The 16,671-nt window shown below is 36.0% G+C and overlaps 1 protein-coding gene across 3 annotated transcripts in view; it reads right to left on the reverse strand.

Annotated features, from left to right (window-relative positions):
• The window catches only part of SCN9A (sodium voltage-gated channel alpha subunit 9), a 107,506-nt gene that overhangs the window by 21,536 nt on the left and 69,299 nt on the right, over window positions 1-16,671 (reverse strand). For all 3 annotated transcript variants that reach the window (XM_062200223.1, XM_062200228.1, XM_062200219.1), the window contains exons 18-23: window positions 14,030-14,184; window positions 10,193-10,366; window positions 6,956-7,078; window positions 2,236-2,517; window positions 1,360-1,413; window positions 341-478 (exon numbers count right to left, since the gene is read on the reverse strand). In XM_062200223.1, the coding sequence (XP_062056207.1) occupies window positions 341-478; window positions 1,360-1,413; window positions 2,236-2,517; window positions 6,956-7,078; window positions 10,193-10,366; window positions 14,030-14,184 (926 nt within the window). The remainder of the gene's footprint in view (window positions 1-340; window positions 479-1,359; window positions 1,414-2,235; window positions 2,518-6,955; window positions 7,079-10,192; window positions 10,367-14,029; window positions 14,185-16,671) is intronic.

Here is a 16,671-nt window from a genome sequence, read left to right on the forward strand (position 1 = left end):
TCAGCCTAATACACACCACACAAAACAGTAGCTCAGGAGACAATAAACTACTTTGAATAATGAGTAAATTTTTCTTAATTATTCAATCCTCTGTAGGCTACATTAGAGAATATGAAATAGTTGATATAATGCTTAGAAGTTTATGACATGGGAATTCCTTTCTGTGCAAAAACGAATAAAATTAAGTATATCTATGATTTTATACTGCCCAATTATTTGAAAAATAAATTAATTTCTATTGAAACTAATGACTAATTATTATTAAAGTTTATATTATGTTTTTAGAGGAAATAATTATTCATTTCTTTCAAGGTAATGAAAAAATTTTTGAAATACTTATCTTCTTTTTCTGTTGGTTGAAATTATCTATGATGACACCAATGAACAAATTCAAAGTGAAGAAGGACCCAAAGATGATAAAAATGACAAAATAAATATACATGTAGAGGTTGTTTTCATAACTGGGCTGTTGGTCGACCTATAAAATTAACAAAAGTTAGTTGTTATTTGAAATAAGATTCATCATTTTTTTCTCGTAATCTGACAAAGTAATCAAAACAATCCTTGGTAAACTTGACATTTCAGAAACCATAGCATTGTTGAGGCCTAATATAATGATTTTTATAAAATTTAATTAACAATGAACAAGTATTTAATACATGTGTACTGTAATCATAAATATAATCTTCAAATGACAATCAATGGCCTATCTATATATGATCCTTGTTCTCAAATTGTTGGGATAATTTAGCAACTAAATGACCTAGGAAATGTTTTTTTCTTTACAAAGAGAAACTATGAAAGAGAAAAAAGAACCTATCTATGTAAATTTTGCTTTTTTTCTTCCCAGTTTGGTTACAAAAACGTCTTTACTGAATTTTGTGACAAGATAAACTAGCAATTAATTTTCAAATTTATTAATATTGAATTCATTTTACATACACTGTTCCAAGGTGCTTCAAAATATTAAAAAACAAAAACTATGAATAAATTTTTCTTTTTATTGGATAAGTTAATATATACTGAGTACTTATTGTATAGCTATACTTGCATTTTCTTGTTGGATCCTCACAGGAGCCCTATGACATAGGAACTAGATTATTTTATTTTTACAGAGGAATAAATTTAGGCTCAGAGAGATAAGGTAGTTCACTCAAAGAAAATTGTATAGCTTTGATGATGTGGTAGTCAAGATCTTAAACACTTAAAACACTTAAAACAACTAAGTTCCTATCCCAGTGGAAGTTCTTCACTGTGTAAATACCAAGAATTCCATGGAGCTATAATTTGAAAAATACCAAGCTACACTAAGGGACTTGGGCATGTGTAAGGTTTAGTGGTATGCTATCCAACACTTACATTAACAGAATCAACTGCTGCATACATAATATCCATCCAGCCTTTAAATGTTGCCTGTAAACACATTAATAAAATTTGAATGCAAATAACATACTCTAAAATAGACATAAATGTAGTTTTGTCTGTTTAGTGTTAAAACATTTAGTAAGTAATATACTAGTAAAATTTGCTATATTTCAAAATATGAGTTTAATATAAAATAGTATGGTTAAAAAGAAAAAGACACATACTAAATTCATATTCTAAATCTTCATCCTAGTGGTTACTTCCAAATTGTTACAAATTGCATGAGGATTTTGTATATGAACTCTTATTTTCCCAAAGGAAAATTATGCAAATATAGAGGAAAATATACAAATAAAGCAGAAAACAAGTTTTCTTTACTCCTTAAAAATTCTCTATGTTAATACAAATCCCTTTTCATTCCATTGTAGTAAAAAATTGGACAGCTAAAACTGGTGATTCATTTGTGAGGCAACATTCAAATGGTGCAATAGTAGATGTCCAAGTGATACCCAAAATTGAAATATGGATAAATAGCTCTCAAATGCAACAGACCCATTATTCTTAGCCCAGCTTTATGTGTTCATATTCTAAGACCAGCTCTGTTTAAAAATGTGTACGGAGATGGGAACGCTAAAATTATCCAGATTTGATCATTACATACTGTAGATTCGTACTGAAGCAATCATGACACCTTACCCCGTAAATATGTGGAATGCCTACATGCTAACTAAAAGAAAAAATTTAGAGTTAAAAAAATTTAAAGTCACATTGTACTTTCATTTTAGTTAATAAATTATTTAAAGAATGACTATATCTTTCACTCAATTTCCACAAAAATAAATACCAAGTTTCATGAAAGGAGTCACTTACAACTTGAAGCAGAGATAGGTAACCAAGTCCAACATTATCGAAGTTCACTTTTAGGTTTTTCCACCGCACATTCTGACTACCATTCATAAGGGCAAAACACTCAGAACGATTTGAAACTTGACTTGTAGGAAATCGTGAATCATCTGTGGTGTTAACACACTGATAAAACTTGCCAGCAAACAAATTTACTCCCATGATGCTAAATATTAGCCAGAATATAAGACATACAAGTAGCACATTCATGATGGAAGGAATAGCTCCTATGAGTGCGTTTACAACCACCTAACATTCAAAAGAAAGAAAAGACTGATTAAAGATTAGTCAAAAATGTTAAATAGGCAACATTAAAGAAAAACAATGCAGGATTACAGAATAATATATGCTGCCTTTAAATATTTAAGACATCAAATCAACGGGTGAACATGTATATCTACTGAATGCCTACTACATGCTCATCAATGGACCTGTTTAGACCACATGAAACATGAACTCTGTGATCAACAGGTTTGCAAATTCCATCTTTTACATGGTAGAACTCTCAGCAATATAGCTAAGATAATATGGCAGCTTAAAGAAAGGATAAAGATAAATAAACCAAGAAGCTAAAATTGATAAGATAAAAGTCTAAGACCCACACACTCTAGAAAAAAGCAAAGCACAAAAAGAGTAAAATTAACTATGGACTTAAAGATTCATCTCTCTATAATTAGCAGTACTAAATATTCCCCTAGGTAGAGAAACTGATGCTGGATACGCAGTGTTTAAGATTGAGAATTATTTAGTGGATTAAACCCCTTAAATTTAGATAATTCTACAAAATGAGAGCACTATTCATTGTTGTAACTATAAAAATATTTTTCTGGTTGAGTGAGTGTATGACCTATCAGTTAAAATGCTCACATCCCATACTGGTGTGATTAGGTTCCTGTCCTGGCTCTGCTCCTGATCCCAACTCCCTGGTAGTGTGCATCCTGGGAGGAAGAAGGTGATGCTTGGGAAGCTGGGTCCTGGAACCCATGCAGTAGACCTAGCTTAGGATTCTGGATCCTGTCTTTAGTTTTTATAGCCCTAGCCATGTGGGAATTAGGAATAAACCAGCAGATGGGGGTATCTGTCTCTGTCTCTGTCTCTGATCTCTGAAATGAACTAATAATAATAATTATTATTATTTTTCAGGCAGTGTTAGAGAGAGAGAGAGAGACAGACAGACAGACAGAGATAAAGGTCTTCCTTCTGTTGGTTCACCCCCCAAGCCAGGTGCTTCCCCTGGTCTCCCATGTGGGTGCAGGGCCCAAGGACTTGAGCTATCCTCCACTGCCTTCCCGGGCCACAGCAGAGAGCTGTACTGGAAGAGGAGCAACCGGGACAGAACCGGTGCCCAAACCAGGACTAGAACCCGCAGTGCCGGCGCCACAGGCAGAGGATTAGCCTAGTGAGCCATGGCGCCTGCCTAAATAATTATTTTTGTATGAGTCCTTAGCTAAGTATAGTTAGTGCTGGCCTAACTAAATGAAGATTAGGCCTCATTTTTCTTTAACGTTTCTGTTATTTCTGCTTTTCGACTACTGACCACCAGTGTCTCTTGCTACTTCATTTCCTTCCACAACTTTTGTAGCACTCATCATCTCTAGACCTTCTCTCTCCCTCCTTTAAAGCCTACCTTTCTTCTTATACTCAGCTCTTGTCCCCAGTTGAGTACAAATATACTAAAGATTAATTTTTAGGCAAATAGTATTGTGGCCCCTCCTTTGTTGCAATATATCAAACAGCCTCTCAATACACTGACAACTGGGGAAATATTAAGAATCTCAGACTCTCTAAAAGATTGTTTACAGCCTGGGTTTTCAAACATTTTCTTAAGTGTTTTTAGGCTCTGTGGGTTATATGATCTCTATTGTAACTATTTAACTTTATCATTATAGCCGAAGAACACATAAAATGGACATGGCTACATTTCAGACCTTATGGACTGTAGTTTGCTGAGTCCTTGTCCAGAGCTTTGATTATTACTCTGGAGTACCTGATCCTGTGCAGGTTCCATGGGATTGTGACAATATATAAAAAGCATTGTGACTGGGCTTTCTTTTGGAGAGATGTTTCATACCTTAATCAATCCCTTATAGAGTGTACTAAAGAAGGTTAGGAAGAACAGAACTAGAGAGTAAGTCCAAAGTGGTCATCTCTTGTTCAAGCACACCTTTTCATCCTGCTGTCTTGCTCCCCTCCCCACTATGCTTATCACTTAGGTACACAATGCCTTCCAATCATTGCCCATCAACTCTTTGCCTCTCTACCATGTAGCATAGCTACTTGGAATACTTATGTGCTTGTGATTGGGTAATGCTCTTTCACACATGAGTCCAATGTCACCCCCTTCCCAGACTTGGCTAGCAGGCACTCCCTCCTACAGAGTATTCCTGTAGCATTCTGTGCTTACGATTTAACGATATTTATTGCAGAATAATTACTGTTCTCCTGTCTCTTCTCTGACCACTGGTCCTACTCACTTTTGGGAGACTGAGGTCTATTTGCCATTGTACTCTGTGCTTTTTTTTTTTTAATAGCACAACAGCCAAAACACAAAGTTGGTGCTCAAAAAATGTAAGGGCAGAATGATGTGGTTAGTTATTATGGTGACCAGAACCCAATAGGGTGAGTCAATATATTTAAAAGGCTCAGGACTCAAAGGAAGCTACAAGTGCCTCAAATAATATTATTTTATTTATCCTTCAAAATGATACTGCAGTATGCAAATGTTTCCTTTTGCATGTTTAGCAAATGTAACTTCATAGATACATTTTCCCCTCACAGTATATGAAAGCATTTTCCTGAATGCATTTCTCATATATTATAGGTAAAGAACAGACAACAGCAAACAGGGTAAAATAAAGGACTAGCTTAATCATTTAAGGAAGTAGGTTTGTGAGGCAAGGATATTCTTTGTTCATGAAAATGTCATATGCAATATGCAGAAATCCAGAGATAAATCATAAGGTCTTGACAGTGTAATGTTCTATCAATGCTCAAAAATTATGCCAATGTCAATGTGTTCCAATACCATCTTTTTGCATAAAATGAAATTTGTAGTTTCACATTTGTTGAATGATAAAGAGCAGTTGAATTTTGTCTTTGAAAAAAGTATAATAATAATCTCTCTTACATACTTGGGAGCAATACATACTAGACACGTTAAGTAATAGAGGTTATTGTTATATTTAATTACTAGAGATTATAGTCATAATTAGTTTTTAGCAGGGATAACAATTAAGATCTGCTAGGCTGAACCATCTCTAATGTTCACCTAAGGCTGGATAAAACTTAGATTTCCAAGCTCAGAGCTTCTGACTCAGTTGGGTCTGTGGAGAGCCCCAAGAATTCACATTTCTACTAAGTTCTCAGATGATGCTGATGCAAATTGTGGGTCACTGACCACACTCAGAAGCGGTGAGGCAGACATCTTCATGTTAAATGCCTCAGGCTATGGGTAGAAAGGCAGTCATGTAAATACATATATCAACCTAATATCTGCACATAGAAGAATGCTCAATTATGTCTGGTGGCAGCAACTTTAAATTGAGACTTAAAGCACAGGTACGTGTTTGTCTGCTATACAGATTGTGATGAAATGTGATCCCAGAAGGGCAAGGGAAGTATTTCAAGTCAAGGGAATAATAGAGCCATGCAAAAGCAAGTATGAATATGAAGAAGAAATTCAAGATGAGTTGCAACAAAAAAATATTGACTAATTACAGAGAACATGATAATTTTCCTCCACATATTTTATGAAGAAGTTGTTAATTTAATACAGCCTTTAAAGCTAGGATGGTGGTCATGGTTATTTGTCTCTGCTAGATGAATCTCTTTACATACACTATGCATCCTCCTGAACTCTAAGAGCTTTACTTTCACAACTGAAATTTGGCTATAATTCCACTTGCTTTGAAACATTATTTTGAGGAGGAAACTAAATGTTATAGCTGATATAACTACAATCCGTGTCCTTTCTTATGCTCACTTCACAGGGCAGTTCCTTAAAAATATTATTTGAGCACCTAACACAGGGAAATCCTTTATGGTTTATATAGGAGAGACAGTATTAGGATCAATAGTGATTCCTTTTGCTAGAATTTATAGTATACAGATTTCCATTTAAAAGGAAAATCACATATTTGGATTACTACTGCTTAACAATATTAGATAGAAGGAAGCAACGTGTATTTGACTTATTCCTTTGTTAAAAAATAGGGGCTGGCATTGTGGCATAGCGGGTAAGGCTGCAACCTGCAATGCCAGCATCCCATGCGGGCACTGATTTGTGTCCCAGCTCCTGCACTTCCTATCACCTCTGCTAGTGACTTCAGAAAAGCATGAGAAGATGGTCCAAGTGCTTGAGCCCCTCTTCCCACGTGGGAGACATGGATGAAACTACTGGCCATTGTGACCATCTGGGGAGTGAACCAGTGGATGGAGGATTCTTTCTTTCTCTTTCTCCCACTCTCTGTAGATTTGGACTTCAGATGGATAAATCTTTAAAAAAGCTCTAAAAGCTTGTGCATATATGAACACATATGCACACTTATATACATAAGTAGTCCACATTTATGTATGTAGGTATATGTGTGTAAGTATATGTAAGCCATAATGTATACAGCCCACTTTTCCATATTTCATAGTTTATTAAAAAATAAAAAGTATATTCTGCCGCATAGTACTTTCTTACCCTCATTCCTTCAAACCTCGATAACGCTCTTAGAGGTCTCAAAGCTCGAAGAGTCCGAAGGGACTTAATAGGGCCAAGGTCTGAGTAGCCAAGTGTGCTTGCCACTAAAGTAACCAAAGAAACCTATCAAAAGAAAATTTACATTAATTATTTAATGAAATGATAATGCACCATGGAAAAGTCTCTTGCAATGCTCATTCAAAGAAGCTCAACCAGAACCCTACCATTTTACATTCAAAGTTATCCAATCATTGCCTAAAAAATGAGTAAGTCAAAGGGTTTTTGAAAGGAAGTAGATTTTAAGAAAAGCTAACCAAATAAGAAGAAATAGGAAAGTGGATTATTTATTATATACAAATAGCAGTCATCTGTTTTTCACAATTTTGTAAACAATGTTTATATACAAGGTTTATTTTGGCAACAAAATCTTGAAATCCATGCATCGGGTTCCCATAATACACATTTATCAGGAAACTTTTGTTGACCTTTCACATGCATAGATTTCAAAAACTTTTTGCACTAAAATGAACTTTTAATACCACTTTCCAGGAAATTTTTGAAGTTCTCTGATACTTATTAAATATAAGAATCTAATTAGGACTACTACTAGCATTTAATTTGAGATTAAATTCAGGTCCTAACAACACGTATGATTCTGAAGTTAATCATGATAGTGTGGCACTAGCTCAAAAACCCAAGTCCCAGTATAAACACTTTCCAAACGCATTCTGAAGACTCATGAATTTGAGATGGGGTAAATTTCCATTCAATATTGCTTTTTGACCTTTGATTTCTCAGTATTGGTACCAAGGAGCTGCCTTGTAATCACTGGTAGGAGAAATTCTCAATTACATTGAACACAGAATGAGAGTACATGATATCACTGGTTTCACAATCAAAAGAGATACTGTAATGAGAACATCACCATTTTAGATCAGTGACTATGACTATAACCAGCAGGAATTTGTAATATTATAAATTATTTTAGAAGAAAAAACCTAGACATAAATAAAATCAATACACATTTCAGTCACAGAGCAATGAGCTCCTCAATAAACTTACATATGGAACAGTGCATGCATTATTTATTAATAAGTTCAATTTACTCACTGATTTCATACTATGTATAGCAGAAGATAATGCCTAAGGAACAATGTCTGGAATGTCTTCATCATGAATTAAGGTAGTGACTAAGTTCAAGTTTTCCAGGGATTAATACGAACACCTAAGAACTGACTTACTTATAATTAAGTATTGACGGAGTAGAACTCTTTTCTTACAGGTTCACTGCTTCTATCAGAGACAAGTTAAATCATTTATGAACCAGGTGGAAATAATATGCCTCTCCATGTTGTTACTTCTGAATTTTTTCACTAAATGTAATACAATCACTTATTTTTAATTCCTTAAACTGTATATTTAGCAGCACTGTTCCTTGTACCACTCTTAAAATCCCCCATTAAGTTTTTTTTTTCATATAAATACACTTTTAAAAAAGGGTGCTTTTGTTTTAATCAGAACAAAATAATGTTTTAAAATGCCCATTGAAATTTGAATAGCCTCTAAGGAAGTGAGATGCCTGTTCTCCAAATCACTATTTAATGATATTAAATGTAATATATGCATATTGAGAAAACTACAGTAAAGTCTGTAAGAATATGCATCTCTGTGTGTATCTACCTATATCTGTCCATCCTTCCATCCATTCATCCAGTTACACATTCTTACATGCATTTATATATATATATATATACATATATATATATATATATATACACACACACATGGATGGAACAAAACAACTCGAAAATCTGCAGATGGAACAAAAAACTCTAAAATCTATGACTAAATATTGGCTTTTCTTCTGTAATGACAAAGTTTAGATTACTAAAATCTGGGAGAATTGGTAAGATATTGAGGAGTATGTTCCAAGAAAAATAATATTTGGAGATATAAGGCATGGACTATATTAAGAAGGCCTTTTTAAACTGTATAAATATATATAGTAAGAGATTTCTAGATCATAGCATTAGAATATAACATAACATAGAATACACTGAATAATTGCCAATAACAGATATTGTACCCTTAAATTCTATTTGAGATTCTTTGGTCTCACAAACGGTTTTAACATTTATTTCCTGACAATCTCAGTGAAAATCTCACTAAAACATATTTTTCTTTATTAAAATAGTACATAAACTGAGGTAACTTAATGTACTTTCCATCATCAAAATATTCGACAGCTCTTTGAATGTATTACTTAAAATAATGCCAACTTCTCTGCTCTACTGATTCTAGAGATGAGTATGCTGCAGCTTACAGATACAGACAAGGGCTGTCACCTATTCCAATTTTTCCTATCATCATAACTCGAGACACATAGTTTGAAATCCTGTATTTTCCTTTCCCGTTAATATAAAGTTAGCTAGCTTTTGTCCTGCCATTGTTATATAAATTTCAGCTCACATATCAGATACACTCTTCATCCTATTTATTTTATCATTTTATATTGTAAAAAGTCAGTATTTCCTCTTTCTAATCTGTGCCTTTGGCTGTTTCTGTTCATGCCCCACCCACTAGTTGTACATTTTGTTCTAATCACTAACAGGAATGATATTCATATCACATATTTTTCTAAAATCTCATATCCCTTTTTCTGAAGAAAAGGTTTGCAAAAATCTATTATCAATGTTAGGTACAGAGGAGAATTTACATTTCTTCAAGGAGTTCTATTATTTTTCACAGATTTCACTGTGCACTAATATTTCTTTTCTTTTCTTTCTTTCTTTTTTTTTTTTTTAACAGGCAGAGTTAGACAGTGAGAGAGAGAGAGAGAGAGACAGAGAGAAAGGTCTTTCTTTTCCGTTGGTTCACCCCCCAGATGGGTACTACAGCCGGCACACTGCGCTGATCCAAAGCCAGGAGCCAGGGCTTCCTCCTGGTCTCCCATGTGGGTGCAGGGCCCAAGGACTTGGGCCATTCTCCACTGCCTTCCCGGGCCACAGCAGAGAGCTGGACTGGAAGAGGAGCAATCAAGATAGAACCGGCGCCCCAACTGGGACTAGAACCTGGAGTACCGGCATCGCAGGCAGAGGATTAGCCTAGCGAGCCATGGCCCTGGCCTGTGCACTAATATTTCTCAAACTTATACCCTGAAAGTATATGAAGCTAATTAAAATTAAAACATGATAAAGTAGAACATTGGGTGAAGGCTTTCTACTCAGAAGTACCTACATCAACAATTAGAAAATCCAGCCAACACCACGCATTGGTGAAATATGTTTTATAGCCATATGCCACCCATTTTAGAAGCATTTCCAGAATGAAGATGTAGGTGAATATCTTGTCAGCATATTCCAGGATAATCTTGATGGTCTTTTTCTTTTCAATATATATGTCTTCAAAAGCCTGTGGAAATAATATCCAAACTTCAATCATGCACAACTTAAAACTTATGATTCATAGCGAAAACAGGAGATAGAATTCTGATGGTGAGACCACTAAGACATAGGAGTACTACTAATCTGGGCCAGCTGACTTTCTTCTGATTTTCAACCAGCATGTATCATGGAGTTCTGGTTCTCTCATCGATAGTTACCAGACAAAAAGTGAAAGAATAAAAAAGAATGACATGACCTATAAATGGATAATGATCTGAAACTTGTAGGGATTTTCAACTTCATCTGACTCCCATTCTCTCCTCACTCAAATTGAATAAGTACTAGTAATTTGAGACACGACTCCACAATGAGTCCCTCTTAGAAGCCTCTTTCATCCTATAATCTCCTTTGCACTCACCTGTGTGGTTTGAAATAACTCCTTCATCTGTTAGTTGCTTATACACACTAGTACCTAGCACCATGTCATGAACATAGCAGGAAAAAGCAAAGAGTTGGTAAGTGAATAACTAGGGTAACTGAATAGGCTATAGTACACAGAGATTGGTTCATTCTTTTGGATTCTGTAACCATATTTTATCATTCATCAATAACTTCAGCTCCACAAATCAGTGTTACATTCATTCCATGAATGAGACACTTTTATACTTGCAAAGAACTTTTAGTAAGTGACAAGCAGTGAAACTGTGGTCATAGACACAAGTTCCTTGGGAAATAAATTTTATAAAGTACTGGTGGCTCACTGAGATACTACAAATGATTGCTGATCTAGACAAGTCTATATTATTAGAATTTTTTCTTTCAGGTTGAAACAATATTACTTGCTGGCATAAATAAAAATGAATGGATATGTACCTTTAGTAATTAACATTGTATTACATGTGCACAGTCTACAGTGGCTTGTGCCATTCTCATTATTTTTCCAATTTTCACTATCAATATTTTAAAACTATCCTAGGGGCAGGTGCTGTGGCATAGCATGTTAAGCCACCTCTTGGAATGTCCACATCTTATATAAGAGTACACAGTTCGAGTCCCTGGCTCCTACACTTCCAAGCCAGCTTCCTGCTAATGTGCACCAAAGGAGGCAATAGATGATGATGGATTCAGTGTTTGGATCCCCACCACCTACGTATAAGATCCAAATGGAGTCTGTGGCTCCTGGCTTCAGTCTGGCCCAACCCTGGATGTTGTGGGTGTTTGAGGAGTAAACCAATGGATGATCTTTGTCTCTTCCCCTCTCTCTGTCACTGTCTTTCCAGTAAGCAAATAAAACTTTTTCAAACTATCTGTAGTATTTTTTTGTAAATTATTGGTAAAGTATTGATGAAAATGGAGAATTTGGGGGCAGAGAGAATAAGCAAACCTCCTAAGATGCAAAACGAAGGTCCCAGCAATTGGTAGAGATTCTGAAATTGAGTAGAACGGAAATGCAGGGAGAGGTTCCTAGCTCTTGGGATTTTCCCACCCTCCCTTTGCCAAGTTCTGGAGAAATCAGGCAAGTCACCTAAACTTGGCAATGACCAGTCCTTGACATACAAAGATAAGGAAGGTGGTTTGGTTTTAAGGAATAAGCATTTGCTATAGAGAGCTATGATACAGAGCCTGTTCCTCCAACCAGGGTCAGAAGAGGACTAACAGCAATTCTCCATGATGAAAATCCAGAACTTTGCCTAAATTGACAGCACTTGCACTGGTCCCAGAGGCTGAAATAGGATTCATTCTGCAAAATCCCAGCTTGCAGAACTCAATTTGTCGCTGTGGGAGCAAGAAGGCCAATATGTCATTGTATGAGCCAAGTCTTATCTGTAGCCTAAACTTTACTGTTACTCATTTCTGTTACCCTGCATTTATTGCTCTTTGGTCTCTCCTCCTCTTCCTAAGGAATCACAGAAGGGTGAAAAGATATAGTGACTTCGAATTAGATCTTAAGTAAGTTGTAGTACTGTCATTTTATAGCTTTAGGACATCAAGAATCTTGCAACACTGTACCCTGCTTCCTCATTGGTAAAAAGCAAAATTCTACAATCTTACAAGGTTGTTTGAAAACTGAGAAGAAGCTATATAAATATTTTTTGACAGGCAGAGTTAGACAATGAGAGAATGAGAGATAAAGGTCTTCCTTCCCTTCCTCAAACGGCCGCTACAGCCAGAGCTGCGCCAATCCGAAGCCAGGAGCCAGGTGTACCTCCTGGTCTCTCATGTGAGTGCAGGAGCCCAAGCACTTGGGCCATCCTCTACTGCCCTCTCAAGCCACAGCAGAGGGCTGGACCGGAAGAGGAGCAACCAGGACTAGAATTGGTACCCATATGGGATGCTGGCACCGCAGGCAGAAGATTAACAAAGTGAGCCACGGCATCGGCCCCAGGATGGGTTAAGTTTGGTGTTCCTTAGTTGTGTTATCAACCCATTATGTGCTCTGCATTCACCCAGGCCCATTGTATGTCCTCCTGGGAACTGGGTAAGGGGAGCCAATATAAACGTGGTGAAACTCTTGCTACTTTCTACGCCATGAGTAACAAAGTTCTTTATTGCAGACCTATGCATCTCATGTCTTCCTAGTATCCAGGAACAGCTTAACATACTAGGCTAAGAGTAGATGAAGATCAAATCTCAGAAGCATGAAAACTGTGAGGCAATTTATAAAATCCTGCAGTACTCCCATTTTTGTTTACTGGAACTTGCAATAGTATATATAGCTGGAAGTGGGCCCCTAATGACTTTTAAAGTTCATTTCTGTTAGTGTCAGTAGGAAAGAAAGACAAGAAAAGGCTCAAGGGGCTTGTGACTCCCAGTTCCCTTCCAACCCTCCTGGAAGGTGCTCATACATACAGGAACAACTAGCTCATCTCAGTGTCACTTTAAAAGAAGAGTATGTTTTCATTTATAATAATATGCAAGCTACTTCATAGACTGACAGTGCCTATCTTTTTCTCAGTATCCCTGACACCTATATTTGCTCTTCCCCTCCAAGAATTCTGCATGGTTTTTGCTGCTTTTAATTTCCTGAATATCTGTTGCTGTTTCACATTTCTGTTCATTACACGTGTCATCCTCTTAACTTACCTAGCCTGGCCGGAAAAATTCCTATTTGTCTTTTTAAATACTGTAAAACATCATTTACTTTATGAAATAAGAAGTAGACAATTGTTCTGGCTATAGAGCTTTATCATGTACACACTTCACTTATAAATGCATTCCAGTTCTGTAATCACCAGCTTGTATCTCTCTATTTAGTCTCTCTCAGACACTTGAGAATAATATGCTGATCTTATCCATTTGGCCTTCAAGGGAGCAGGAATAATAATGTCCATTTAAGAGTGCTCAGTAAACATTTAAAACTCTGTCCTTGGAACTAACCATAATGATTAGATTTGAGGTAAAACAGCTTGCTATGATATTTTTATCCCATAATCATTTAACTTTTTTTAATTTTTGAGATAACTTTTAAAGAGGCCTAATTCTTCACCAGATAATAAGTTTAACAAGTAAAAGAAAAAAGGCTCTAGTTTAGTTTGAATATAGACAACGGCTGTAAACCATAATTGAATGGAAAAATGACCATTTCATCCATATAGTTTTTTGTCAATTAGTCATTCATAATTTCTTTCAATGAAATAGTCCATTCATTAAAAACAACAACATGATTGACTTAAGGGGTCCAATCACTTACCAGAGCCCCACTGCTGAGCAGGATCATGAGAACAATGAAGCTTTCAAACCAACTGTGTTCAACTATCCTGTAGCATGTTTTCCTGATATTCCACCAGATTTTTCCTCTCCCTGATTCTATGTTAACTTGGCAGCATGGAAACCTCCGTACACAGCCTGTCAAGGAAGATATACAGGTAAAATCTTGATATTTAAAAATGCAAAAATAACTTATTAAATGCAAAGCTTTGTCCATGGTACTTATGTGACCAATACTTTGTAACACGTATACCTGCAGTTTCAGGTGTATTTAATTTGGATACTGCCTTCTCTCAACTTGCAACTCTAGGTGATGTTTCGTTAATACATTTATTGCTTGTTGTAACTGAGAATGTATTTTTGCTCTCTGTAATGCCCTGATTTCTTATCAATCTCCTCCAAGGTGTTTAAGCTGCTTTTATTTAATGTATGAATGAACGAGTGAGTGGTCTAAAATCTGAGAATAAAATGTGTGTCAGGGCCTTCTTTGCTGCCAGAAATTTTCCTAAATGTGATATAGATTATAATTGGACATGCTTCCATTCCTCTCCAAAAGCCTGTTGAGAAACGTCATTCCAAAGAAGATTAAGAAAATTAGGAGAAGTTCCTAAAATTAGGTTCAGAAGTAGTAAGTCTTTATTAGAAGGTGCACAGGATGTGCACTGTGGTGAAGTGCGTTCAACCACCACTTCGGAGGCCTACAACTTCTATCAGTATAGCTGGGACTCCCATCTCATTTCACAGAGCCGGTTTGAGTTCTGGCTCCTCTGTTTCTAACCCGCTTGTTGCTAATGCATTTTCAGAGGCAGCAAATGGTGGCTCAGGAGCTTAGGCCCCTGCCACCTTTGTAAGAGACCCATATGGAGTATGCAGGTGAGAAGGAAAAAGGACCAAGTGTGTGGAGCATTCAGGAACATCATTAAGGGGCAGAATTCAATGGGCATAATCAGCCATTCCAGTTCATGATAACTGATTAAGTTGTTAGGAATATTTGCTTGTCTGTTGTTAAATGCAGTCATAATTAAAAATTCAGATACACAAATCTAGAATTCATCATTTAAGGTAATACACACATTTGTTTCTATTATTTTAGTCTATTTTATTATTCTTATTCTCTCTGTTCCTCAACTATTTATGGCCATTCTACATGGGTAGTGGATATCTGATATACTCTTGGGCTACCATGTATCTTTTCCTAACTCCACATTCAATGAAGTCAGATAATTTGTTTGAAATCAGTCATGATGGAAGTCCACAAAATTATCAAGTGCTACCAATCAGGGCTTCTTGGATTTCTAGAATAGAATTAATATGGTGAGGAAGTGCTAATAAAATAGTGAAATTATGTTATATTTACAGACATTATAAGTAGCACCAAAAAATGAGAAAATGTTCTTTCATTATTCAAATTGTATTTTCCAGTTTAGCAAAGAATGGCTCACATCATCAGTACATGAGTGATATTTTGACATATAGCTTCCATGTTTCACATTCATTGTACTGATAAATTAAAATGAAAACACCACTCTTCATGTTAAAACTATGCTTGTATTGTGTTAACTCTTTCAGAACTTTGTGTGTTAGGCAGATTTAAAAATTAATTTCCTTTTCTATATATTTCATTGAAAACACTTTTCAATTAAAAATATTGAGCCTGTGAAGTAAAAACTTCTGATATTCATAAGCTGCATGTCCTGACAAGACTAGAATTATTTTAAGGAGTTACAGTTACTAGACAATGTCTTGTTATTGTTTTAAGTTTCTTAAGTGGATAGTGCATTGATCCAGTTGATACAAGGTATTTCCTAGCACCTTAATTTTCAGCTTACAGAAATGTAGCAATCTGGGGCCAGTGTAGTGGCTTACAGTGCAAAGCCGCCACATGCAATGCTGGCATCCCATAAGTACACTGGCTCCTGGCCTGGCTGCTCCACGGCCTGTCTAGCTTTCGGCTAATGGCCTGAAAAAAGCAGCGGAAGATGGCCTGGGTGTTTTGGCCCCTGCCACCTGCAAGGGAGACCTGGATGAAGCTCCTGGATCCTGGCTTTGGCCTGGCTCAGCCCTGGCTGTTGTGGCCATTTTGGGAGTCTCTTTCTCTTTCTCTCCTTCTCTGTAACTCTTTTGGACAAATAAATCTATTTAAAATAATGTAGCAAACTATGTTTTGTTCCCTAAGTCTATGATGTTTTTGCTATTATGTATTTTATAATGTTCCTGTCCTTCCTCTGTGGAATATGCTAAGCCCCTTGAAGGCTAAAAATGTGTCTGTGATTCCTTTCTTTCTGCTCACAGTACTCACGCAGTCCTCTACACAGTGCAAAATGTTGTGAATAGTTTATTTTTAAAATATTTAATGCTCTCAAAGGGTTCTATAATCTTATCAATGTTTAATCTGAAGGGTTGCATTTCTGTGAATTCCAGACTTTACAGTTTGAGTGAGAAGGAATAAAAAAGGGCTAACAGAAATACATATGTGGCTTCCTTTGTCCAATGATAATTACAGTAAATGGGTTTTAATATTTAAAAGAATTTATCATCATTTGTACTTAAATTAACTGTCATATCTAAATGTGTTTACTTAACAGAAGACATTTCATAAAATGATATGGAAACAATAAAAGCATA

The sequence above is a fragment of the Lepus europaeus genome, chromosome 1, assembly GCF_033115175.1.
Source record: "Lepus europaeus isolate LE1 chromosome 1, mLepTim1.pri, whole genome shotgun sequence".
NCBI lineage: Eukaryota > Metazoa > Chordata > Mammalia > Lagomorpha > Leporidae > Lepus > Lepus europaeus.